The sequence below is a fragment of the Podarcis muralis genome, chromosome 1, assembly GCF_964188315.1.
Source record: "Podarcis muralis chromosome 1, rPodMur119.hap1.1, whole genome shotgun sequence".
In the NCBI taxonomy this organism is placed as follows: Eukaryota; Metazoa; Chordata; class Lepidosauria; order Squamata; family Lacertidae; genus Podarcis; species Podarcis muralis.
In genome coordinates this window covers 18,110,207-18,134,264 of record NC_135655.1, presented here as the reverse complement: position 1 = coordinate 18,134,264, position 24,058 = coordinate 18,110,207, and the positions used below count along the sequence as shown (strand labels likewise).

Genomic DNA, 24,058 nt, shown 5'->3' with positions numbered 1-24,058 from the left:
TTAGCAAAACTCAGGAAGTGGAAAAAAGAACTTGTGTAAAATGAGGAAGAAGGGGCAAATGAACAAGCAAAGATTTTTCTGATCACCAAGCCATGGTTTGGCATTAAATTGGAACACAGCTTAAGTGATATGCCACAAGGTAAACTAAATCATTCCTGATACTTAGAAGCACACCATATTGTAACTTTATGCACAATATAAATAGCAAAAAATGTTAGCTGAACCTTCAAAGAAACATTGATAATGAAATAATCTGGGGACATACAGAGGAAAAAATTTTGCCATCTGAGTTTTGAATGACATTAAATTAATACCAAATTTCAAAATAGGGTATTTCACAACTTATTTTGAAATGAGGCCACGTTGAATAAGAGTCTGCATAAATAATGCTCGACACACCCCAACACTGTTTAGCTATGGATGGGTTAGTCAAGTGCTTATCTGCTCCAGAGAATCAGTGCTGAAACAGCTGGGAGGCTACACAGCAATAGTTCCTTGCTGTGCCTTCTAACTGACTGCAACCATCTTTATGACTTTTTAAGTCTAAGAGAAGTATCATTGCATTTTAATGCCTACACCCCAACTGAAAACAATAGAGAGGGCATAGTCATGGGAAGGTGTGAGGTTGATCACCTTAAGGATATTCCAGGCCTCTTTCCTAATTCTTATTTTTTTTAAAAAAATCAAGGCTTCCACCCTTTCAGTGAAAGGAATTGTAAGCAAAAATACATTATCCAGTTTCTGGCCAGTGAGGGCAAAGTAGAAATATAACTGACAATAAATTAGTACTAGAGGTTTTTTCCTACAATCAAATGGTGTGTGTGTGTGTGTGTGTGTGTGTGTGTGTGTGTGTGTGTTTAAATAAATAAATAAATTTGAAGTATTGTTACAATTAATTATTATTAAAAATTAAATACCAACAAAAGCTGAGCTAAAACTGTGTCACTAGTCAATAAGAGCCTATAATTAAATGTGCATCAACCAACTTTCCAGTGTTCTACTAGCACATACTCTGCAAGTAACTCAATGTCTTTTGAGTAGATTTCTTCATAGTTCTTCTCTTCCAACAGTAATTCTTGTCAGCTTGCATTATGCAGAAAGGCACACTCAAAAGATGTACCCTTAGGAAACCCACACAGCTTTCTAGGGCAAAGTAGATCAATCATATGGAAGGACCAGCATCCATTAAACCAAAGGTATTGGGGGGTGGGGAGAGAGAGAGAGATGGGTATACACATTGTAATATCTCAAATTTATTTACTATACCCATGTCACCTTCCAGCTGGCCTATGAAACAATGAAAAAGATCGTGCCTTAGAATAAACACTAACCTAGGATAAACTCATTGAATACATTGGGACATTCTGAGTAAATATGCTTAGGATTGCAGTGTTATGAATTTTAAAGTCCCACTAATTACAATTAATTAGAATCACGCATAGATTTAAATATTTTCCATTCAATAATGTGGTGAATCAAAGTTACTAATGGTCTGATTCTATGCATATTTACTTGAAGCAAACAACAATGGAATTGCACTCATGTATAGCACATGATGGGTATATAGTACCACTTCCAGAACTAGGGGCACCACGTTGTTGAATACCCAGAACCCTTTCTACATGGCAAGAGCAGTGCGTACAAGACAGAGCAGTATGTTAGGACTTTCAAATGACTTAGGATTACTTTGGCTAGTGCAGCAATTATTGGACAGCACTCAGAGATGTGAATAGAGGGAAGCAATTATGCTTAAGTTTTATCACAGCGAACACAGAAAGAAGCATTTTATAAGTTTCACTTCAGAAACATTCCAGCCTCCTACACTGACTCTAAGAGTGTATAAGATAATCCATTTTCTAATTTAGTTAAATTACTAATTTCCACCAAGATAAGTCCCTTAAATAGTTTAACAGTGCTTAGAATATATATCTCCTTTGAGTATTTCACTCTAGATACACCAGCTTTCTACTGTGCTTTGATTTTATTGAACATTCATAACTGCAGTTACATCAAGAAAAAAAAGTATTAAATCCTAACAATAAGGCCTATGTATCAGTGAAAAAGTATGATTAACTGTTGAGGCATGGAGTCCCAAAACACAGATAACATCCCTGGGGATGGAGGCAGTTGCTCTCTGGAAGTGCAACGTGATATGAGGAAAATAAGCGGTTGTACTATTATAGCTGCAGAATCAACCGCTCTTCTGAATTTGTGGACAGGAGAGGGGTTAGAAACCTCATCTTCTAAAGCAAGAGTCTCCATAGACCTCTGTATTTTCTAGCCAACATAATATTTCTCCCAAGTGCGGCTTAAAAATGTGCAGAAACAATTTCATCTAATATTGGCATATATGGTTTTGAAGCACAGCGTTTTCAGACAAAGTGTTTGGGGAGACTATTTTAATGGGATCGTAAGCCATTCAGAGAAGCAGAAATAAATTAAAAGTAGTTATGTTGGCAAGCAGGGTCCAAAATACAGGAGATAACTGTTTCCCAAATGAGAAGTTTATGATTTTCAAAATGGGAAGTTCTCACTCAGCCTCCCAATTTTCCCACTGTTACAGAAAAGGGACTTAGTGAATTGGTTTCTATTTATCTTGAAAATATTAGTATCCAAATCCTGGGTGGCAGTGTGGCAAAGGGACACACTCTGCTGTGTGCTTCAGGCTGCCTAGCAGGGATCCTCACCTTGCAATATAGAATATGCTAGTTCTATACTGTGGATGGTACATACAGATCCCACTACTGGAACGCTCGTTATTCAAAATCTCAGTTATCCAAACACAAAGAATTATAACCCAACCTTGCTACACAAATGGCTGATTCAAATATCAGAAGGTTGCCCACTTCCTTACTTGTTTGTGTTGTGCTGGTTGAAACCAGCTGTTTCAGGCAGAAAGCAGGGAGGGAGGGAGAGGGATCAGACAAATCATGGATTAGAAATGTTCCCATAGGAAATAATGGAAATCATCAGCTCATTGTGCAAACACTCGCCTAACGAACAATTTCCTGGGAACGCACTGTGTTCGGGAAGCAGGGCTTGTGTGTCTTGATAATAATTCCATTCTTCTCCTGTCTCTAGCCAAACAGAGTTTCTGCCCTCACAATATTCGTCTAATTATTATTTCAAAATGTATTTTAATGGTTCCTTCTCACAAATTTTCCCTCATTTTGTTAGTCTCTTGCAGGGATCTGTATTGAGGCCCCAACTCATCATATTCTTTATGATCTCTCCTATCATTTCTATGTCGGCAATTACAATTTTGTCTTTTCAAACTAAATCTTAAGAATTTGGTCTTGCCAGATCTTTTCTTTGCATTGTTCTCCCCCTCTTAACTAGTATTGCTATTCTTCTATAACACTTATAATCTAGGTATTGCTTTTGATTCCACTTTATCCTTTTCCTCCCATATCTGTGACCTTGCCAGATCTTTTTTCATGACCTCAATATTTCTAAGATTAATTCCTTTCTTCCATATAGCACTACTAAAACACTTTTCAATCTGTTATTATTTCTCATCTTGATTATGTTCTTCTCACCAGCCTTCCTTAATCTACATCTTGGTTCTCTTACGAATGCTGAGTCAAGTCCCATTTTCTGTTTTCATCACTTCCACAATGTTCCTGCTTTGGCTTTGTCAACTTCACTGGATTCCACTTTATTTCACACTTTAAAATTCAACTTTTAATCACTTGCCTCACTTTATATTTAATCTCTTCATTCTTTTGATACATGACTCTTTTCTAAAACAACATTGTTATTGATCCTTATCTTTGTCTATATTCAAAACAACTTCATTCCCCCCCCCCTTTAATCACTATTCTCTTCTGCAGGCATTATGAACTCTTTATCTATGCCTTTCTGCTAAATTGTGAAGTCCCTTTATGAGTGTTTCCCCCCCATTTGTAAATCACCTGCTATAGCGACTATATAATGTGATACCTCTAGAGTGCAAAGTTAAAGGTAAAGAGACCCCTGGCCATTAGGTCCAGTCATGACCGACTCTGGTGTTGCACGCTCATCTCGCTTTATTGGCCGAGGGAGTCAGCGAACAGCTTCCGGGTCATGTGGCCAGCATGACTAAGCTGCTTCTGGTGAACCAGAGCAGCGCACGGAAACGTCGTTTACCTTCCCGTCGGAGCAGCACCTATTGATCTACTTGCACTTTGATGTGCTTTCGAACTGCTAGGTTGGCAGGAGCTGGGACTGAGCAACGGGAGCTCACCCCGTCACGAGGATTCAAACCGCCGACCTTCTGATCGGCAAGTCCTAGGCTCTGTGGTTTAACCCACAGCGCCACCCGTGTCCCTTGCCCTCTAGAGTGTAAGTTACACAATAATTAATTAATTAAATTACAATATTTCCTCTTCTGGATGCTTGCTTGATTTCATTCTTCATCTCTAGATCTTCCCAAACATTTTCATCAGGGAACGATACTGTGTCCCCAGTACGTACTAAAATACTACTGGGACCAAAAATCATCACCCACAATGATTCTGTCCCTTTGGGGATTTCTAGCTTGCTGGAGTCAATGCCCTATTTAACTTCCAGAGCAACACCACCTCCAGTATGTCCTTCCTGTATGGTTTATATCCAGAGATTGCTGTGCCCCACTTATTCTCTAATACATGTTGCACCACCACCAGTCCATAAGAACGTATCTAAGCCAATATACCTTGCTACATATTTTCTACTGTAAAAAGGCCTCTCTGTAAAGAGAGCATCTCAGGGAGATCCTTTTGCTGACTTGGCAAATGCACTCAGGAGTGGGTACCTCTCCTCTGGCATGCAGATCGAGGAGGAAGCAGCTGTCTGCATTCTGGCCTTGCCACTGTAGCACCTTGCCTGTAGGGATGAATATAGGGAAATACACTCCTGGTCCTTAACTGTGCAAAAGCAATAGACAACAGGCAGATGTGTTAACTGTATGATGGTTTCACCTTTCCCCGTCCGTAGAACTTTTAGAAAAGTAGCTTTGAAACACTGGAAAGCTGCTGTGAAATGATCAATATGGAGACATTAAAGAATAGTTAATGCCCCTGACAAATTTCCTAACCGTTTTGTGGCTCTTTCCCCCCTGGAAGCAATTCAAATTATACTGAAGACTGAGGAATGTTAGTTTTCTAGGGGTGTTATTTTGGCAGTAGAGACATAATACTGTTTTGAAAGCAATACTTATGTTGAAATGTTTTGTTACTAAGAAGGTGAATGAAAAGCTTTCATCATTCACTTTTTTCTCCCTCTCTCATTTCCCAATCTGGCAGAAAAGGGGGTTCAGCTGGGAAAGTACTGCTGCCTATGTTTTATGAGCTAAAGAGCACTGCTCTGCAATAATCTATGGACCAATTCCCCTTGACAGAAGGCTGCGACCATGCCCCTTGTGAAGCTGGGGGGAAAGTTAAAACAGAAAACCACTGCATATTCATTTACAAAGGCAAACTAAATTATAGATCTTCAAGGAACAAGGAATCTCACTCTGAATGTAAAACTATATGGCTCCCTCTTGTGCTTATTACACCACATTTCAGTGAATAGAGAATCCAGCATTATGCAATAAATATAACAGATTCTGTTCACTCTGCTGTGCACATTCAGTGCCCATAACATGCTAATGGTAGTAACACACGCAAACTGGGGGGGAGGGGGGCAAGTAAATGGACATATTAGAACAAACTGAAAACCCCTCCTGAAGTAACTTGAACATCTAAGTCCCAAACCCTTTCTCTTTCTTGAAGTGCAATCTTAAGAGCCTCTGTTCACATTTTAAGTATCAAATTGCATACATTTCAATGGTGTCAGTGCTGTCCTTTGCCTGGAGCAATGGGCTATTTCTGGCAGGCCAGCGATGCACCTGTGTTTAGTTGTCAAACCAGACTAATATTCAGCTGGGAGCAACTGTAAAAGGAAGAAGTCTCTGCCATCTTCATGAACATTCAGACTACTTAGAGACAGGTAGAGCTCAGCTGAAAACAGCCCTCTTCTAAACCTCCCCTCTGCTCTCATGAAGAAGCGATTACTGGCTACCAAGCAAACATAACACATCTCAAAAGAATACCTCAAAATGCCATCACTTTACTTTACAAAAAGCCACCGTGGTGCAGGAGAGAGTGCTGAACTTGGACTCAGGTCAGCCTTGAAACTCAACTATGCCACTGATTTCATACCTGTTTTCTGTGGTGATTTTGTCCTATGCTTGATTTTGCATTTTTAGTTTTTCTTTTTTTAAAACCTATGCCAGTCATTATCACAGGGTCTTTGTGAGAGCAGGAGGAGATAAGATACTATGTATTTATTTGCCAGCTGATGGAAAGCATGCATTTTTTAAAGTAGTACTAGTTGCCTCTCATACAACCCCTTGGATTTCCAACGAGATATGGCACAATTCATTAGACAGCGACAACAATGCTTGAAATCTGTAAAGCACTTTCAGGTGTTTGAAATGCTCCATGTGCATATCTAATTGCAATCCTTACAACGGCCCTGTAAGATAAATCAGTATTATTCCCCATCTACAGGTGGCTTGGGGTTTTGGGGGGGTGGGGCGGGAGATATGGGAAAGAATGGCTCAGATTCAAATCACGGGCTTCCTGATTAGTAGCTCTATCTCTTAGCTGCCACAAAATGTTCTTGTTCAGAGCTCCAGCCAGTTAGCCATGCTCTCTTCCAGCAGACCATCTCTACCCATCCCTGCTTTAATGTCTCTCCTTTCCAGCATGCTCTGTCATCACTGGACTGTTTGTGTTTTGTTCTTTCGCTCCCTTAGGCTATAAAAATATTGTTAGTATTTCAACAAATCTCAGCATTCTTCAGACTCTGCTGATACTTCTTTATTGTTTCTCAGTGGCCCCATCTCCGTCAGCACACACCACCTGAGTTCACTATTATAGGGACTGATATATGACTGAATCTCATATGGGTAAGAGGTTAGTAGATTGGGGTTGTTTTTTTAAATGATGCAACAGCAGCTAGGCCATAAGAGCATGAGCATAAGAAGAGTTGAACTTTAGGTGCAATATGCATTTTAACAGGTCCCTCTTAAAGAACATACAGACACCCCATTATTCCTCCCAAGTACATCTCTCACTTGGAAATTCTGGCAAGATGATGATCACACCTCTGTCCTCTTGAATGTCAGTAGTACATGTAAATTATAAATTAGCTATCATGCCATTTAGTGGTAAACTTTACTAACTTTGCACTAGGGTAACATATGGCAGGCATGAAGATTGGTTAGCCTATCAGTTAATGCAGTGTTAGATGCCTAACGTTGCCAGTTTTAATAATAATGCTGGAGCTTATCTGTGACATTTGCATCTCATTAATATAGTACCTTCTGTTCCCAATGGAAGAAATCTAAATCTAACCCTTCATACAATAATATAAGAATTGTCCATAGGGACGCGGGTGGCGCTGTAGGCTAAACCACTGAGCCTCTTGGGCCTGCCGATCAGAAGGTCGGCGGTTCGAATCCCCGCAACAGGGTCAGGTCCCATTGCTCTGTCCCAGCTCCTGCCAACCTAGCAGCCTTAAAGCATGCCAGTGCAAGTAGATAAATAGGTACTGCTGTGGTGGGAAGGTAAAAGGCATTTCTGTGCACTCTGGTTTCCGTCACGGTATTCCGTTGCGCCAAAAGCAGTTTAGTCCTGCTGGCCACATGACCCGTAAAGCTGTCTGTGGACAAACACTACCTCCCTTGGCCTGAAAGTGAGATGAGCGCCGCAACCCCATAGTCGCCTTTGACTGGACTTAACTGTCCAGGATTCCTTTACCTTTTTAACCTTTTAAGAATTGTCCAGACATGGTTTGAACTCCCCAAATTATAAATACCACCTAGTGGTACTATTACAACTTTAGAGCAACCTAGACTCCTGAAGCAAAGAAACAAGATAGTTTTTGTATAAACATAGCTCTTGAAATGAAATAACGGATTTACTCAGTACTATGGAAACCTAGTGTTGATATTTTTCATATCCTCTGTAAAAAAACAAAACAAAACCACTCGCATAGCTTTAAAGGCAAACTGGGACTATTTTGTCTAGCCTACCTTTCGAAGTGGCTTTTATGACAACATTAAGTACAAAACTTTAATTTTAAAATATTAAAAAAACATTCTAAATAATTGTAACTAGATATTACAATTCAATAAAGACAGGCAGGAAGTAGATTATGTTTCAGCAGAGATTTTGTTCCATTAAACATTGATGGCTGAAACACACTGCTGCATGGTACACCCATCTGTATATTGGAAACATTTCTGTGCAATAAAGGACTGATGAAGGCTGAATAACTACCTAAGAAATCTTTGCCTGATTTTTAAGGAGCCACAAAATGATGTCTGAGAAGATGTTCTGCCAGTACACTTTACCTGAATTACACTTTTTCCATAGTGTTAACAATATAATGCCTTGATTACTCACAGGCAGCTACATTACATCTGTGGCTATGAAATGCTATGTGTGACAAGGGTAAGACATAGGTCTAAGAAAGGAACACTCATAAGGAAAATGTATACAGATTGAGAACAGACGATGCTGTGTTACAAGAAACAAATGCCATTTTCAGAACTGAAAATGTTCTCTCCTCCCCCACAAACCTGCCTCCTCAAAAGAGTCCACTAGCTTGTCAGCTCTACAGAGCTGTCAAGAAAGAAGGAGCTAGGGATCAATAGTACTACTGTGCAGAGACACTCAGCCCCAGATGAGCTCCTGATGCAATGGTTTCACAGCAGTAGCTGTGATACTTTTGCCCAGGGAGCTGGCAGGTAGGCCACTACAAAGCTGCTTTTCTATCTAGATTACCTACCCAGTAGTTCCCAAACTTCCCACTCTACAGGCTACTTAAAAACTGTTAATTATCTTGGTAGCCAACTCAATGATTTTTCTGCCTGTTGTAGCAACTGTAATGTCCTATACTAGATGAATGATTTTTAACTGTATTTTTATTGCTTCTTTTATTTCTTATTTTTTTAATTAAAATTTGCAAATTAAAATGCAATACAATAAAACAAAATAGAAATAAAGAAGCAATAAAAATACAAGATGAATATTTAATGCGGGTATACTGCAGACCACGCGAATGAAATTCATGGACCACAGTTTTGGAATCCCTGATCTACACATCGGTGTGAATACTGGGGTGTAGGTTCTGAAATAGGATTATGACTATAGGAACTATGGTCAGGAATGAAAGTCAACACGTGAACACACAGGAGAGAACTTTACCTGCAGCCAAAGGGTTGCTTACTCTATGATGTAGCTGTTTCCATGCCTCTAAAACTAAGTGATTGTCTGCCTCTTCTACAGAGCAAAAAAGCAACTACAGCAAAAAAGAGACAAAGTGAGCAAAGCTCCGAGACTGAGCCTATAGTTCTTTCCTGCTCATTCATGTACCCTCTTTGAACCCCAGCCACTTCAAAGAGTTAAGAAGCAACAACACTACTTAGTACTTTGAAGATATTATCTGGTACAGTTTGTATAAAAATGGGACTCCACAGTTCATTACGAATTTGGCTACCCTGAAAAAAAGATACAGAAGAGAGCTACAGGGGTGATAAAAATCTAGATAGCGAGATACTGGTTGTGTTTAGACTGCATGAAGTAAAATTATATGGTGTCTGGGTTTTGTTGCCTTTTTATCATGGTTTAAAAAGGCCGTAGTTTACTCCAGCAGAAAATTTACTCAATACTTGTAGTGTCTAAACAGCTAACTCAGTTTACTAACTAAGATGACAGGACAGGAGATACACAAGTGAAGTATTTTACTACTGAAGTAAAGCACTTTTAAGATCATAAGCATGAGCATACTCTTCATAAAATAACAGTAAAATAAGTAGAGGAACATTGAAACTGCCTTACACAAAGCCAGATCACTGTTCCATAGAGCTCAATATTGTCTATAATGATTGCTAGTGGCTCTCCAGAATTCACACAGGAGTCCTACCCAGATCCAGCTGGAGATGCCCAGGACTGAACTTGGGATCTTTTGCATGTGAATTCATGTGATCTACCACTGAGCTACAGTACTTCCTTAAGAGGAAATATATATGTTACCAAAAGGAATTAGGTATATATTCGGGGGGTGGGGAGCAGGGTGAAGGCTACAAACGAAGAGTCATACATGAGAATGAATGAGCTCTGCAAACAACTGAATTATTGCCATTACACTCTATATCATCTGAAGTACATCAGCAACCTTACAGGCTAAAGATTTTTCACTAAAAATGAACACAAAATTTCACAAGTGCATGCCAGATGATCGCAATCATTTTCAGATCATTTTGCACATGTGAACAAAGGAAAATGAAGCCCTTCCCGTTCACTACAAAGTATCTTCTGCAGGAAACAGATATAGCACATTTTGAGTGATTCTCAAAATTCCATCACAACAACCCAAGATAGGTTTATGCAGACATCTAAAGGCTAGACACACCAGGGGCAAAAAGTAGTATTAATCAGGTATCCACTATAGAGAAAATAAAATGGTGCACTTGCGACACTGCTGACTGATGGTGGCAAAATCTACCCTCTTCCAATAACACTAAAGAGCTATCCCAAAATGTATGTCGCATGTGTGCACTCAGAACAAGACGATGTACTGCACTTCTATCAGAGGTCCTTCCATATATAACCACCACCTCCACACACAACAACTATCATAGCAACAGCATTCTGCCAGTATAAGCAATGGTAAAAAAAGTAATCAGGTTAGCATTGGTACTGTGGTACTTAGAACTTTAGGCCACTTAACAAGCCTTTTAAAAATGTCAGAGTTCTACTTTGCTATGGTCCTCATAGGAACCAGTGTCTGTTCCAGGCTCTTACCTGAATAACTTTGTAGAAATAGGCATACTGTCGAGCAGTATTTTTATATTGGCTGAAAACGTCATGTATGGCCTGAGTTGACTGAAGATATTGAACCTCATCTTCTTCAAAGTAAAGAGGAGTATTGTATTCACTTGGGAGAGTTTGGATGTAAGGCAGCCAGAAAGAACTAGGATTGCAGCGTTCACAAAGAAGGTGGAATGCTAGCGTGATGTTGCCCATGGCTTGGAGAATTCGGTCTTGAGAATACAAGGATCCTAAAAAAGGAAAAGAACCCATAAAGAAATTTTAGTCCCCCAAACAGGATTCCTAAGTGCATATTAAGTGATTTTTCTAAGAAAGAAAACTTTAACAAAATAAGTAGGTCTTGCAATAACATGGGTTTTGTTTACTTCCTATTATAGACTTTCTGTAACTTTCCTGTAACCTTTAAACTGATCTAAAAATGTAATTTCAATAAACTAATTGGCATCCATCTGTCTCAAGAGACAACAGAGCGCGCCTCTAGAGCTGAAACCAAACCGCTGTGTTAGCAGCACTGAAGTGACCTCCCTGGAGCGCAAGCCTGGGCAGTGTGTATGCATGTCTTGGGCTGCCCAGATAACAAGACACCCCTCTTGGCCTTGCTGAGAAAAGAAAGCAGAGCAATACATTTGGCACCAGCTTGGCAGCAGGAGTTTGTCAGAAGGAGGCATACAAGGTGCCATCCAACCATCTTAGGGACTCTACTGCATATTTGTTTAGGGTTTACTCCTTCGCCCTCTCCTCTCCTGAAGATATCCCACAAGGCAGCAGAGGTTTAGGACCAGAGTTTTCTTTCTGCTAGATGGGCTACCTTCCTAGTTGACAAGACCCATTTGCCTCTCACGTGTAGGAACCATCTTATTGACTGTTGGACTCACTATAGGTATCATCCACTCAATCTTCCAGAATCTGTCTTTGCATGCAAGGGAATACCTAAACTCACTGAGGGTTTGAGACCCATCGGCTACCCGTACATGGTTTAGCCAGCCAGTCAAAGCTGTTTCCGGGCTGTGGCCGCTGCTGCATGCCAACAGCTTCTAGAAGCCACAGGTGAGAGCATGGTAGGGACCAAAGGTAGACAAACTACCCCAGAAGAAGTATGAAGTGTCCCCCACCAGAGGTACTACCCCTCCCCATACACCCCAGTTCAATAAATAATAATAAATATGATACATTGTTCAAGCATTGTAAGAAGCCCACTAGACAATTCTAACTGACAATTTTCATCATTTTGCTAGCGGAGAACTTTCCATCAATACACCCTTTGCACATCTGCAAACGCATTCAAAATCTTCTCTTACCCAAAACTGAATTTTTCGCTGATTCAACAGTCATCAACAATTTTCTGGGAACCCAGAGAAAAAGCTCTTCTGCCTAGAAAAACACAATGAAAGTTCACAATATCATACAGATCTGATAAACATACTGGATGGTAACAAATTGTGGTAATCCGCCTGCAAAACAGCCATTCTGCTAGTGGAAGCACAGTGCCACAGTGCACAACCTAAGTCCAAGTCTTGCACCTGTGAAAGATGCTGGGCAACACCTGGTGCAACCACTATTATTATACTCTGTGACCATTAAGCCTCTGCACTATATGTGCTTGTGCAATGTTTGCATCACTAATTGGAGGAGGATGGGGAGACAGGCCATTTATACCTAACATTTTCTTTCACAAGGGACATATTAGCACATCGAGATACAGTATTGTAACATCACTGTCTTCTGGAAGATAGAGGATCCTGCTATTCCACATGAGGATCTCTGCATCAGGACCATGATTTGGACAAGCTCAACACCTGTAGTAAATTTCAAAAGATCTAGTCTTCTGCCAATTTAGTATTTCAAACACTGGGGACTGGTTGAGTGATCTTTAAATGCCCCCCATGTACCTTCCAATGCCATCCTATACTCACTTTTATCTCTCTTGTAGCTTTCAAACCAAAACCCTCTTCACCAAAGTTAGCCACTTCAAAGCCCTCTGTAGATGCACCATTCTCTCTGGCCCAGTTAATTAGTTCAGTGAAATAATCTTCTCTTTTCCCATCAAATACGACAGACAAACCTATGTACATATTTAGCAGCAGAGAAAAACACAATGAGTCACACAGACGTTGAAAACGTTTAGGAAGCATTCATAGCAGCTTTTAAAATACAGTTGTACCTTGGAAGTTGAACGGAATCCATTCCGGAAGTCCATTCAACTTAAAATGTTCGCAAACCAAAGCACAGCTTCTGATTGGCTGCAAGAAGCTCCTGCAGCCAACCAGAAGCCACAGAAGCCTCGTTGGCTTCCAAAAATAGTTTGCAAACCGGAATAGTCACTTCCGGGTTTGCGACGTTCGGGAGCCAAAATGTTCGGGAACTAAGATGTTCGACTTCCAAGGTACGACTGTACAAGCAATTCAATTCAATTTGGTCAACCAAGGCTTTAATTCTCAGCGTGAAAAACAACGTGCCAATAAAAAGTGAGCTCAAGCAACTCCCAAATTCCTCAGCGAAAACACCACATATTCTGCCAGTCAAGTCACATGCTTATGAAAAGCTATTGGCCACAATTCCTTTGTTTTTCTTGACCACAGATTACATTATCTTAATTTGCCTTATATTTAGGGAGGGTTCACTTTAACGATGTTCTCCTTGGCATCATTATGAACCTACAGATCTTTCTCCAAGTAGGCATAGGATAAGCCTCACAAGCTAGGACAAACAGGGGAAATGGTAAAACTGTAGAATTCCATCAGAATGAGAAGAGTTAGAAATGCTAGAATTATTTACTGTAGTTAGAGATATAAAAGGTTAAACATTCCTAACAAGGTCAACGAACTGTTTCTTAACATTATTGTACTGCAATGTTTTAAAACATGAGGAAAATACTTTACTGTATAAATGTGAACGAGGAAGTGTCTACAGCAGCACTTTTAGATTGTTCTACCTTTTTTATTTTAAAAAGTTAATATGCATTTGGAGCTCAGGCTAAGACAGATTTTCATTTTACCATGTAGAATAAAAGCACATACAGCCCACATGTGCACTTCAATAATTAAACTCACATTTTTACTGTGATGCCACAAATAAAGGGGAAGAAAAAAGCATAAACAAAAGGATTGTTTCTAGAAACAAAGTGCTGAGTTCCCTATGGTGGTCACTTGCAAATGGGACTGCCCAATTTTTGGTATCTATTCAAGCATTAACAATAATCTTAACAGGAAATATCTTTTCAAATGTAAACACTTGTTTTAAGATGTTACGCAAACATAATCTACCAGGTTAAATGTGACTAATGAATCATCCAATACAAATTATCATTGCAGACACTGCAAAAATAGCAGTTGTGGTGTCAGCACACACACAAAGAATGTAATGACTGATGAAAGACCAGCTATTTTGTTTTAAATAAGGGGAATGCTTACAAATAAAAAGCATTTAGCAACTAAACAAACATGTTTCACAACTAAACATTTATAATACTTGAAGTAGTCCCTGGAAGTTCAACACTCAGGTGCTCTGCTCCACTCTACAATACAGACTAGTCTCTGTTCAACACTTTTGCAAAGGAATGAAACCTCAGACTTTTTGAGAATACTAAAATAAGAAATATTTGTGACTCAGAGTGTGCTTGGAATTTAATTAGAGTCTTTTTTAAAAGACAGAAGGCAGCAAAACGCAGTGCCAAAATTACTTCTGACCAGAAGCAATTAGAAAAGCCATTTCTTGTTTACCTTTCTGTTTTTTACGGATTCTCTCAACAAGAGCTCGGATCTGTTGATACTCTTCCCACTCCTTTCCAGGACCTGGAGTCGGACTGCTACATTCTGGAAAGATAAACATTATTGCTCACTGAAATTTAACATTTCTCCTCTCCTTAACATCAAGAGAGTATCATAAATGGGATTTATATGTTCAATTTCATAACTTCCATTTGAACACCAATACTAAAAACATATGTTCACTGAAGCCATGAACCTCTAATATATTTTACAGGAATAGAGGGGCTAGAGCCTGGATAGACTTTCCGTTCCTAATTTAAATACTTAATATTTAAATGTTAAATATTTAAATAGAACAAAATTCAGCCCTGCCTATTTTCCACATGAACTTATAAAGATCATCCCCTTCACCACAACTATAGTACAACATACTTACTTTGTAATAATTCACTAATTAGATTCAACATTTCTTTTGGAGAGACTGCTGCCGTGGCTCCAGTGCCTGACTTCTGAGTTTTCACTCTGCTTTTCTTCCCCATCTTCCAACTAAAAGAGAACAGTAGTTAAATAAGCAAGGGGTTTCTGTTACTACTTCTGTTCTCTTTCTTTCTTTTTTTGATACCAATATATTGAATGCTGGGGAGGTGAAGATGAGCAAATATCTGGAAGGCTTGAAAGAAAACACCTGATTCTCTATAAAAATTTGCACCTGTGAGTGGTGCCTCATAGGTACAGCTTCCGCTCCCAGATCTGTTTAGGAAGGTCCTCCAATCCTATGGAGCAGATTGCATGAATGGAAGTCTGTTCTGCTCAAAGAACTTGGGTGCCACTCTATTCATTATTTAGACTTTTCTATACCATCCAGTTATCCGAGCTCTGTTACTGAAGTGTATAAGAAAAGCATTCCCATGTATAACTAAAAACACTGGTAGCTAACCATGTAAGTCACGTTAGCATAAATGTATGTATACATTTATAAAAAATATGCTCAATAAATTGTGTTTGATCCTAGTTGCAATAAAATGTTTTATTTAGAACCTATCAAAATAGAACAGCTGACTTGCTTCAAGTTTCATTTATTTTGATGAGATTTACATTAATGTATTTAGGGCTGGTTTGTTGAACAAGGTTAAGTAGTGCCTACCTGTGCAAACAGCCAGTGCCAGTGCTTAAAATGTTTTTCTCTGCTAGCTGGTTTTAATATATCGAAAACATAAATTTCTGGAAAACCACAGAAATTTTCTCCAAGGGAGAAACTGTCATGTGTTGATGAATATGCTTGGTACATGCAGCATAGTCGCATATCCAAATATAGAGGATCCAATGAACTTGGCACCAAATAGCATGCAAGAACAGTGGCAGCAAGAGTTTAACTCATCTCCCACTCTTAACTCTTGTTGGCAAAGATCTCATGTTGTGTTCGGCTTTGAACTTCTGTTCTACCAAAATCTTTCCTTGAAAAAAGAAATATATATATATATATAATTTTCTTCCTTCCCACGCAGTTTTAAACAAACAAACAAAAAAAGTGCACCCAATACTTTCCTTCAGAAGGCACTCACTTTGCAATAAATAAGTTCATTAGTGCATGATTTTGCAACCTTAACACCCTGTAACCCTAAAGTTAGATTGATAGGATTAGGAAAACTCTGCAAACATGTTGCTCTCAACAGAATGCTTTAGGACTCAACGGCTGCACAATCTATTAATTGGTGCAAACATAAATATTCCAGAAACCTTATCAGAAAGAATAAGGAAAAGATCTCTATCACATAACCAAGGCTAAGAAGAATTTCTAGCTAACTTTTATCAGATTTCTTATTTAAAACATGCCCATAAACACATTTAAGGTATTGTTGCATGCCATCCCAATCTCCAAGTGGTGTGAGATTCCAGGGGTCCTAGGCACTTACCCGGGGTTTGTGTTTTCTTTTGGAATGAGACACTTTAGAGACTGTTGAGACTTTATGATATCTGCTTAATTTACACATATACACAACCTGAGCCTACGATGGAGAGGTTCACAGCATTAACCTCCCAAGAAAGTCCTGCTTCTCCAATAGCCACAGCCTTGGATTGCAGCGGAAATCAGGCCTGGCTCTCTCTCTCTCTGCCTTTCCAGCCTGTAGCTTTCGCATCCAGCTTCTAGTTCACAAAACGCAACTCTCAACTCTGGGCTTTTGTCTTTCTAACAGACAATTGAGGGAGTGGAGGTCTAACCCTTTGCCCTCTGGCACAGAGCCACTCCCTTTGTGGGCCATTACCAGGATGGTCTGGCTATTCCAGCAACTGAATCCATGCTGGATCCAGGAATTGGAAGGGTGGCTCAGGGCATACAGCCTATCTGCTGCAAACTCACAACAGTATTTTAACACTATACACACAGTATTATTTCTACAGCATTATCCACAAATAATGACAGAACAGATCCGTACCCTGAGGGTTTTACAATCTAGGATACCAGACAGACAACAGAGAGAGGGAAACAAATGGAGCCAGGATCAACAGGGAAAGGATGTGATTATTGCATTTACATGTACTTAGGATAAGTTACACTACAGCATGGAAGTTCTGCCAAAACACCTGAAGTCTAAAAATGAATTGTGTCATCACACTTCTGGCGAGTTGCTTTTTAAAATGCCAACAACTCCCAACTGCTGTTGCTATAATTTAAATCAAAAGTACAAGAAATTTCTGCACAGTGAAATACTATCCTCTAACAGGAATCTCAGAACTGTTTGAGTTCACTGTGATACAGTGGTCACCTCTATAACAAAAAAGAAAAAGAAAAAAGGAAGAGATAATTTTCTTTGGTGCAATGCAAAGAAGTTTAACAAAATTGATTGATTTAAAGCACCTAGATTTAAATAATGGAGTTAAATGAATTACGGTATAAAAAGTAATTTATATCAAGTTTCCTATTCTGAAACTGTTAAATTTTCTTTTTGTACTATAAAATAATATTTGCTCATAAAGGGTTGTGTCCAATTAGTGTCCATTGGAAGATAAAGGTTATTTCCCTTTTAAAGCGGTCCATGTTGGTGGTCACTACCATGTTAGCAAACTCCATGGTTTAACTATGCAGTTTGAAGAAGTATTTCCTTTTGTCTGCCCTGAATGTCTCACTATTTAGTTTCACTTGATGATCCAGGGTTCAAACATCAGGAGAAAGAGAACCTATTCTTTCCCCCCCACCTCAGGCATAACTATACTTTTGTAACCTGTCCTCCTTACTCACTGTAATAAAACAGAATACTGTACATGCTGCAAACTAACATTTATGATAAGAACCCAAAGGCATTCTTGTCTTTGAAAAAAACCTCTAGAATAGACTAAATTAAACCAGTATCAAAGTGGAAGTTAGATGAAATCTTTTTAGGGGAAATAAAGACAATCATCAACAACAAATCCTCTAGATACAGCCAATAAATCTCCAACTCCTTCCCATTCTAACTTATTTCAAAATCCAAACTAGCATAATTATTTCAGTACAAGATCAAAGTAAGATCATAATTTTACAAAGTGGCTTTTAGCAGTCCAAGCTCATTTGTAAGAACTAAGCAAAGCAAGTTTCACTGCAGAAAAGCCTACTCATTAAGGTGTCATCTGAAAGTACACTCAATGGGCAAGATCCACTCGCGCAACAGGACTTCTCCTTCCTGTCCTCCCTTTGAAGACACCTTGGAAAAAAATATTGCCCCAGAGGATTCTACAAAGAATGCTTTGGGGTGCACAGAGGGCTGGGGTGGAGAAAAGAAACTTAACCCATGTTGCACAAGTTTTGCACTGGGCAAATTAGGCATGTATCATTAGATGTCATTCAAAAAATTGTCATCGTTCATTTAACAGAAAATGAGATTACATATTATTTTGCAAATACTGCTGAGAGCTAAGACAAGTTATGCTTTAAATCCTGAGATTTTTATGACTGTGGGGACAATATACAGAATAATCTTTTAAAATCTCAGAAACAAGACGAGGGCTAGGGAAACAAGGAAACTGCCAGTGAAAGCCCTTCTTTTGCTCTTTAGCGAAACATGCTCCACTTCTAGCTGCCTCACTATTTGACCAGATGCCAGTCTAGTTCAGTACTCAATTGTGGCCTGTTAGATAATCCTCAGAAGTCACAGACGTCACAAAAAACCCATTCCCTTTTCGACCCCAGCATTTGATCATTAGAGGGTACTGCCACTGAACACAGAGGTTTCAATTTTATTTCTTGTAGCTAAAAGTCACCAAGTCTACTTGAATTTGTAACGGTCTGTTACCATTTGTTACCTTTGTACCCTACTACTGCAGAGAAAGCCAGGAACTTAGGCCACCAGTAACAGTCAGTATGTTTTGCAATGTCCCAAAATTAGTACTTGGGCTGACGTAACTGATACAGCAGTGAAGCTACTTTCCTTCACAAAGCAACTGCCTACTGACAGCAGACTGCATCAGAAACTCTTGCCCTATTTGGGGGCTCAGTCTTAGAATCTTAAAAAGCTCCAAGGAAGTAAAGTCCCTAGGGAGTTTGTTCTACTATGGAACAGATCACATTCAAAGAAAGACACAAGGAGGAACACATATTCTACTTGTGAAGAATCTCTGCGCTACTACAGCAGCAAGAATGTTACTTGCCCCAAAATGGAAAGAAGCAGAAGTCCCAGCAAAGTAAGAATGGATACAAAAACTTATGGAATATGCAGAAATGGTGAAACTTACTGGAAGAATAAGAAATCAAGATCACAAACTTTTTATAAAAGAATGGAAATGGTTTATTGAATATTTACAAATAAATTGTAAACAGATAAGAACACTGGCAGGATTATTGTAATAACCTGCAGTTTTATAAGAGTATATATTTAAAGTAGATGAATAAATGAGCAAATTAAGTTAATTTGGATATGCAGAAGATATTAAAAATAAACTTAAGGAACTGCAGAAAGAGGGGAAAGGAAATGAAGTTTTGAAATGTTAAAATGATTGTAAAATTAGTGAAATGTATAAATCTGAAAAGCACTAAAAAAACCAAAAACTCTGTGATTTAAACCTCTGATTTTGAAGGACTTTAAAATATGTTGTGCAGCTCTCTAGTTCAGACCCCAAATTCGTGGAAGGTTCTAAACTGTGTACAGTTGATCTGCCCAGATTGGCTGGGGAGGCCCGGCCAGATGGGCGGAATATAAACAATAAATTATTACTATTACTATTAAAACAGAGCTGGGCTGCATAACCCTGCTTCTCCTTGCGTGTCCCCCCCCCCATAAGAAGACTGAATACCCAAACAGTACTTTCTTCTTACAAAGATAAATTCTACTTGTGTTAGCTATCACAGTAGCATGGTTTATGACTGTTTGCCTGTCAACTGAACCAGCTCCCCTTTTAAGAACTTAAATCAATCAAGAAAAATTAGGTTTCAGCAAATCTATGTAGCAAAGTCCACAACAACTTTCAAAGAAAAAGCATTTCTCTTGTTAAGTTCACACACTAGAAAACAATGGCATCTTCCTGACATTTAATTACAACATGGTGTATCATGTTTTGTACATGCAGTTTCTCAACAATCATTAAAATTGGGATTCTGGACACATGTGGGTTGCAACCAATTTATGCTAATAAAAAAATATACCTACTGAAAGTATATTATCCATTAAAAAAGTGAATATTAATTCTGTACTTAATTTGCTAAGAGTTTGTAATTCTCCAGTTTCTTTGTAGAATATGGAATTTTTAAAGATCATAAATGAAGTTGTACCATACTAGCAAGGAGACAAACTTATACTGGTGTTTTATTTTGAGATAGCATGTAGTCAACAGGGTATTTTTAAGCAAATTAAAAATAAATGAAAGTCACAATAAGCAACACAAGCCTGTTTGCTGGCTTTTACTCTTTCACAATTTTGTCATACAAAGGCTTTCCATATACCAGAAGACAGAGTAAGATCCAATGTCAAACAAGCTGACTTCTGATTTGCAACAGTATTTTTCATTCCTTCTCCTATCTCCCTGCCATTCCCCAAACTCTCCAAAGCAGACTTTTTCGGGGAGGTGGGCAGCAGGAGAGCAAGGAGAAGTTCTCTTACGTATATTGAAGTCTGTTCTACCTGTGCAGAGACACCTTTGGATACAACCCAAAGAATGGATCTGTAAAGCATATCTAAAGCATTTAGCAAATTCAAATTCCTAACCTAACAGTCTGCCATAAGCAATGAGCAGGTTAAATCATGTCGCAGATTCCACAAAACAAGGAATAGTAAAATGAGGTGATGGCTAGAACAAGCTAGCCATTTTGCTGAAGCAGATGTTGTGATTCTGTGGCCCTTCTGATGTTGCTGGACTACAACAATTCTCATCATCCCTGACTATTGGGTACGCTCACTGTGACTGATGAGAGTGGGGTCTAACAACATCAGAAGAGTCAAAGGTTCCTCATCCCTGTCCTAAAGGAAAATGATTCCCAAATGAGAGATGAAGCATAATGATGTTTATCAGTTTCCTTGAGAGCAGATCAAGGACATGCACAGCCTGGCATTCAAATCTTGCAATGGCCAACCACCCTATGGAAAGCCCACATGCAGGGCATGAATGCAATAACCCTCTCCCATTTTTCTCCTGATTTTTTTTGCCATATTTTTAATATTTCATGGTGAGGGGCACATCAGTTGGGTTGAACAGACAGGAAGGGAACCAAGATTTCACAAAATAAAAAATGCCTCCAAACTACAACTAAGATCTTAATGCATCATCAAGTCTTGTTAAATTTGTGTTCCGCTTGCCTCCCACATGAGCCACAAATAGATTGCCTATCTTTCCCCCAGGAACTAACAACAAAGAACCCTTGGCACAGCAAACAGCATCACTCCCATTACCCATATACGACTAGCCATATCTCTGCCAAGACAGTATTAAGCGGGTGGATGGACAAATGCAGTAAAAAGTTAAACCTACTACAAAAAAAAGACTTTGAGAAGAGAGGAAACAAAACTTCAGAGAAAGGGACATTAAATTATCAATGAATAAGAATGGAGAATTCAAGATGGAAGCAGGTGCAATCACACTACAATGAATATTTGCTTATGAGCAGGTTAAAGGGGGAAACTGTACATTCATTTGGCAGAAAAGGTCTGGAATCATATAATCATAGTTGGAAGGGACGCAAAAAGTCGTCCAGTTCAACCCTCTGCAATGCAGGAATCTCAAGTTAGCCATCCAACCTGTGTTTAAAAACCACCAAGGAAGGAAAGTCCATCACCTCTTGTGGGAGTCTGTTTCACTGCTGAACAGCTCTGTCAGAAAGTTTTCCCAAATGTTAATTGGGATCTCCTTTCTTGCAACTTGAAGCCATAGGTTTGAGAGATTGTTGTTAGCCGCCCTGAGCCCAGCTTCGGCTGGGGAGGGCGGGATATAAATAAAATTTATTATTATTATTATTTATTATTACCCCCCAGAGCAGGAGAAAACAAGCATGCTGCCTTCTCCATGTGACAGCCCTTGAGATATTTGAAGATGGCTATCATATCTCCTCTCAGACTCTTTTCCAGGCTAAACATACCCAGCGCCTTCAAGCGCTCCTTATAAGGCTTAGTTTCCATATCCTTGATCATCTTGGTTGCTCTCCTCTGCACATGTTACAGCTTGTCAACATTCTTCTTAAACTGTGGTGCCCAGAACTGGACACAGGATTCCAAGTTGGTCTAACTAAGGCAGAATAGAGTGGTACTATTATTTCCCTTGATCTGGACACTACACTTCTGTTGATGCAGCCTAGAATAGCATTAGTTCCCCCCCTCCCCCGCTGCTGTATTACACTGTTGACTCATGTTCAGCTTGTGGTCCAACAAGACCCCGTGATCCTTTTCACCCGTACTGCTAGTAAGCCAGGTGTCCCCCATCCTATATTTGTGCATCTGGTTATTTCTGCCTAGGTGCAGAACCTTACATTTGTCCCTATTGAAATAACACTTTGTAGCTTGTGCCAAGTTCTCCAAACTGTTACGGTCATTTTGAATTCTGATTCTGTCTTCTGAGGTATTAGCTACCTCTCCCAGTACTGTATGGTGTTATCAACTTTGATGAGCATCCCCTCAATCCCTTCATCAGTCATTTATAAAGATGCTGAACAACGGGCCCAGGACAGAACCCTGCAGCACCCCCCTTTTTACTTTTTTCCAGGATGATGAGGAACCATTAATGAGTACTCTTTGGGTTCAGTCAGTCAACCAGCTACAAATCCACCTAACAGTTACCTCATTCAAACCACATTTTACCAGCTTCCTCTTGAGAGTATCATGAGGTACTTTGTCAAAAGCCTTACTGAAATCAAGATACACTGTGTCCACAGCATTTCCCCGATCCACCAAGTTTGTAATTCCTTCAAAAAATAAATCAGATTGGTCTGGCATGACTTATTTTTGAGAAACCCATACTGGGTCTTAGTAATCACAGAATCCTTTTCTAAATGCTCACAGACCCGACTGTTGAATCATCTGTTCTACGACCTTCCCTGGTATCAATGTCAGGTTCCCCGGTCAAGTAGTTACCTGGGGACAACATACCTTTCCTCCCTTTTTGAAGATGGGGACAACATTTGCCCGCATCCAGTCTGTAGGGACTTCACCTGTTCTCCAAAAGTTCTCAAAGATAATAGACAAAGGCTCCACAAGCTCCTTTAGTACCCTTGGATGCAGCTCATCAGGCTCTGGAGATTTGAATTCATTTAAAATAGCTAGGTGTTCCGGGAAGAATGGCAGATGAAGCTAATGGACTACATGGAGTTGGCGGAAATGACTGGCAGAATCCGAGACCAGGGAGAAGAGTCGGTGGAAGAAGATTGGAAAAAATTCAAAGTATATTTACAGAAATACTGTAAAATTAATTAATGTTAGAAGGATGCTGGAATGAAGCTACATGGTTTTAGCAGAAATGTTATAAAGAACTAAGTAAAAATAGATTGTCAATGGGCCAAAGTGTAAAATTTGAGATCAGATTGTGTTAAGATATATTATAGAACAAAAATTGAGAAAGATGGAAAGGATTTGCTGAAATAGCTAATTGAACTAGAATACAAAAAAAGGAGGTTTGAGGAGGTCGATGAAACAAGTAAATGAAAGGTAAAGATACGGAAATATTGGATGTGTTTTTAAGTGTTTTTGTTTTTCTTATTGTTTTGCTGTATTGTTTTCTGTTTTTCTTTTTCTTTTTGATGTATTGTAACTTTTTATTGTCTTTTTCCCCTTTTTTTGTAACTATTAAACGTCTAATAAATATCTTTTAAAAAATAAAAAATAAAATAGCTAGGAGTTCCCTCACTACCTCTTTTCCTATCTTGGTCTGCAGCTCCCTCCTTACATTATTTATTCTGTTATCACCAGGTTGAGCATCGTTTTCCTTTTGGGTGAAGACAAGGCCAAAGTAGGTGTTGAGTAGTTCCGCTTTTTCTCTGTCATCCAATAGCATTTCTCCGTCTTCCCCACACAGAGGACCTACCACGTGCTTGTTCTTCCTTTTACTTCAGACATA

The 24,058-nt window shown here is 39.2% G+C and overlaps 1 protein-coding gene across 2 annotated transcripts in view; it reads right to left on the bottom strand.

The window, feature by feature from the left end:
• Window positions 1–24,058, bottom strand: part of SETD3 (SET domain containing 3, actin N3(tau)-histidine methyltransferase) — a 46,119-nt gene that overhangs the window by 19,775 nt on the left and 2,286 nt on the right. Inside the window, exons 2-6 of one of the 2 annotated variants that reach the window (XM_028715116.2) lie at window positions 14,991–15,100; window positions 14,567–14,659; window positions 12,761–12,909; window positions 12,146–12,218; window positions 10,821–11,077 (exon numbers count right to left, since the gene is read on the bottom strand). In XM_028715116.2, coding sequence (XP_028570949.1) covers window positions 10,821–11,077; window positions 12,146–12,218; window positions 12,761–12,909; window positions 14,567–14,659; window positions 14,991–15,093 — 675 coding nt within the window. In that variant the 5' untranslated portion in view covers window positions 15,094–15,100. Of the gene's footprint in view, window positions 1–10,820; window positions 11,078–12,145; window positions 12,219–12,760; window positions 12,910–14,566; window positions 14,660–14,990; window positions 15,103–24,058 lie in introns of both variants that reach the window. The other variant, XM_077924230.1, reaches the window with a different exon arrangement.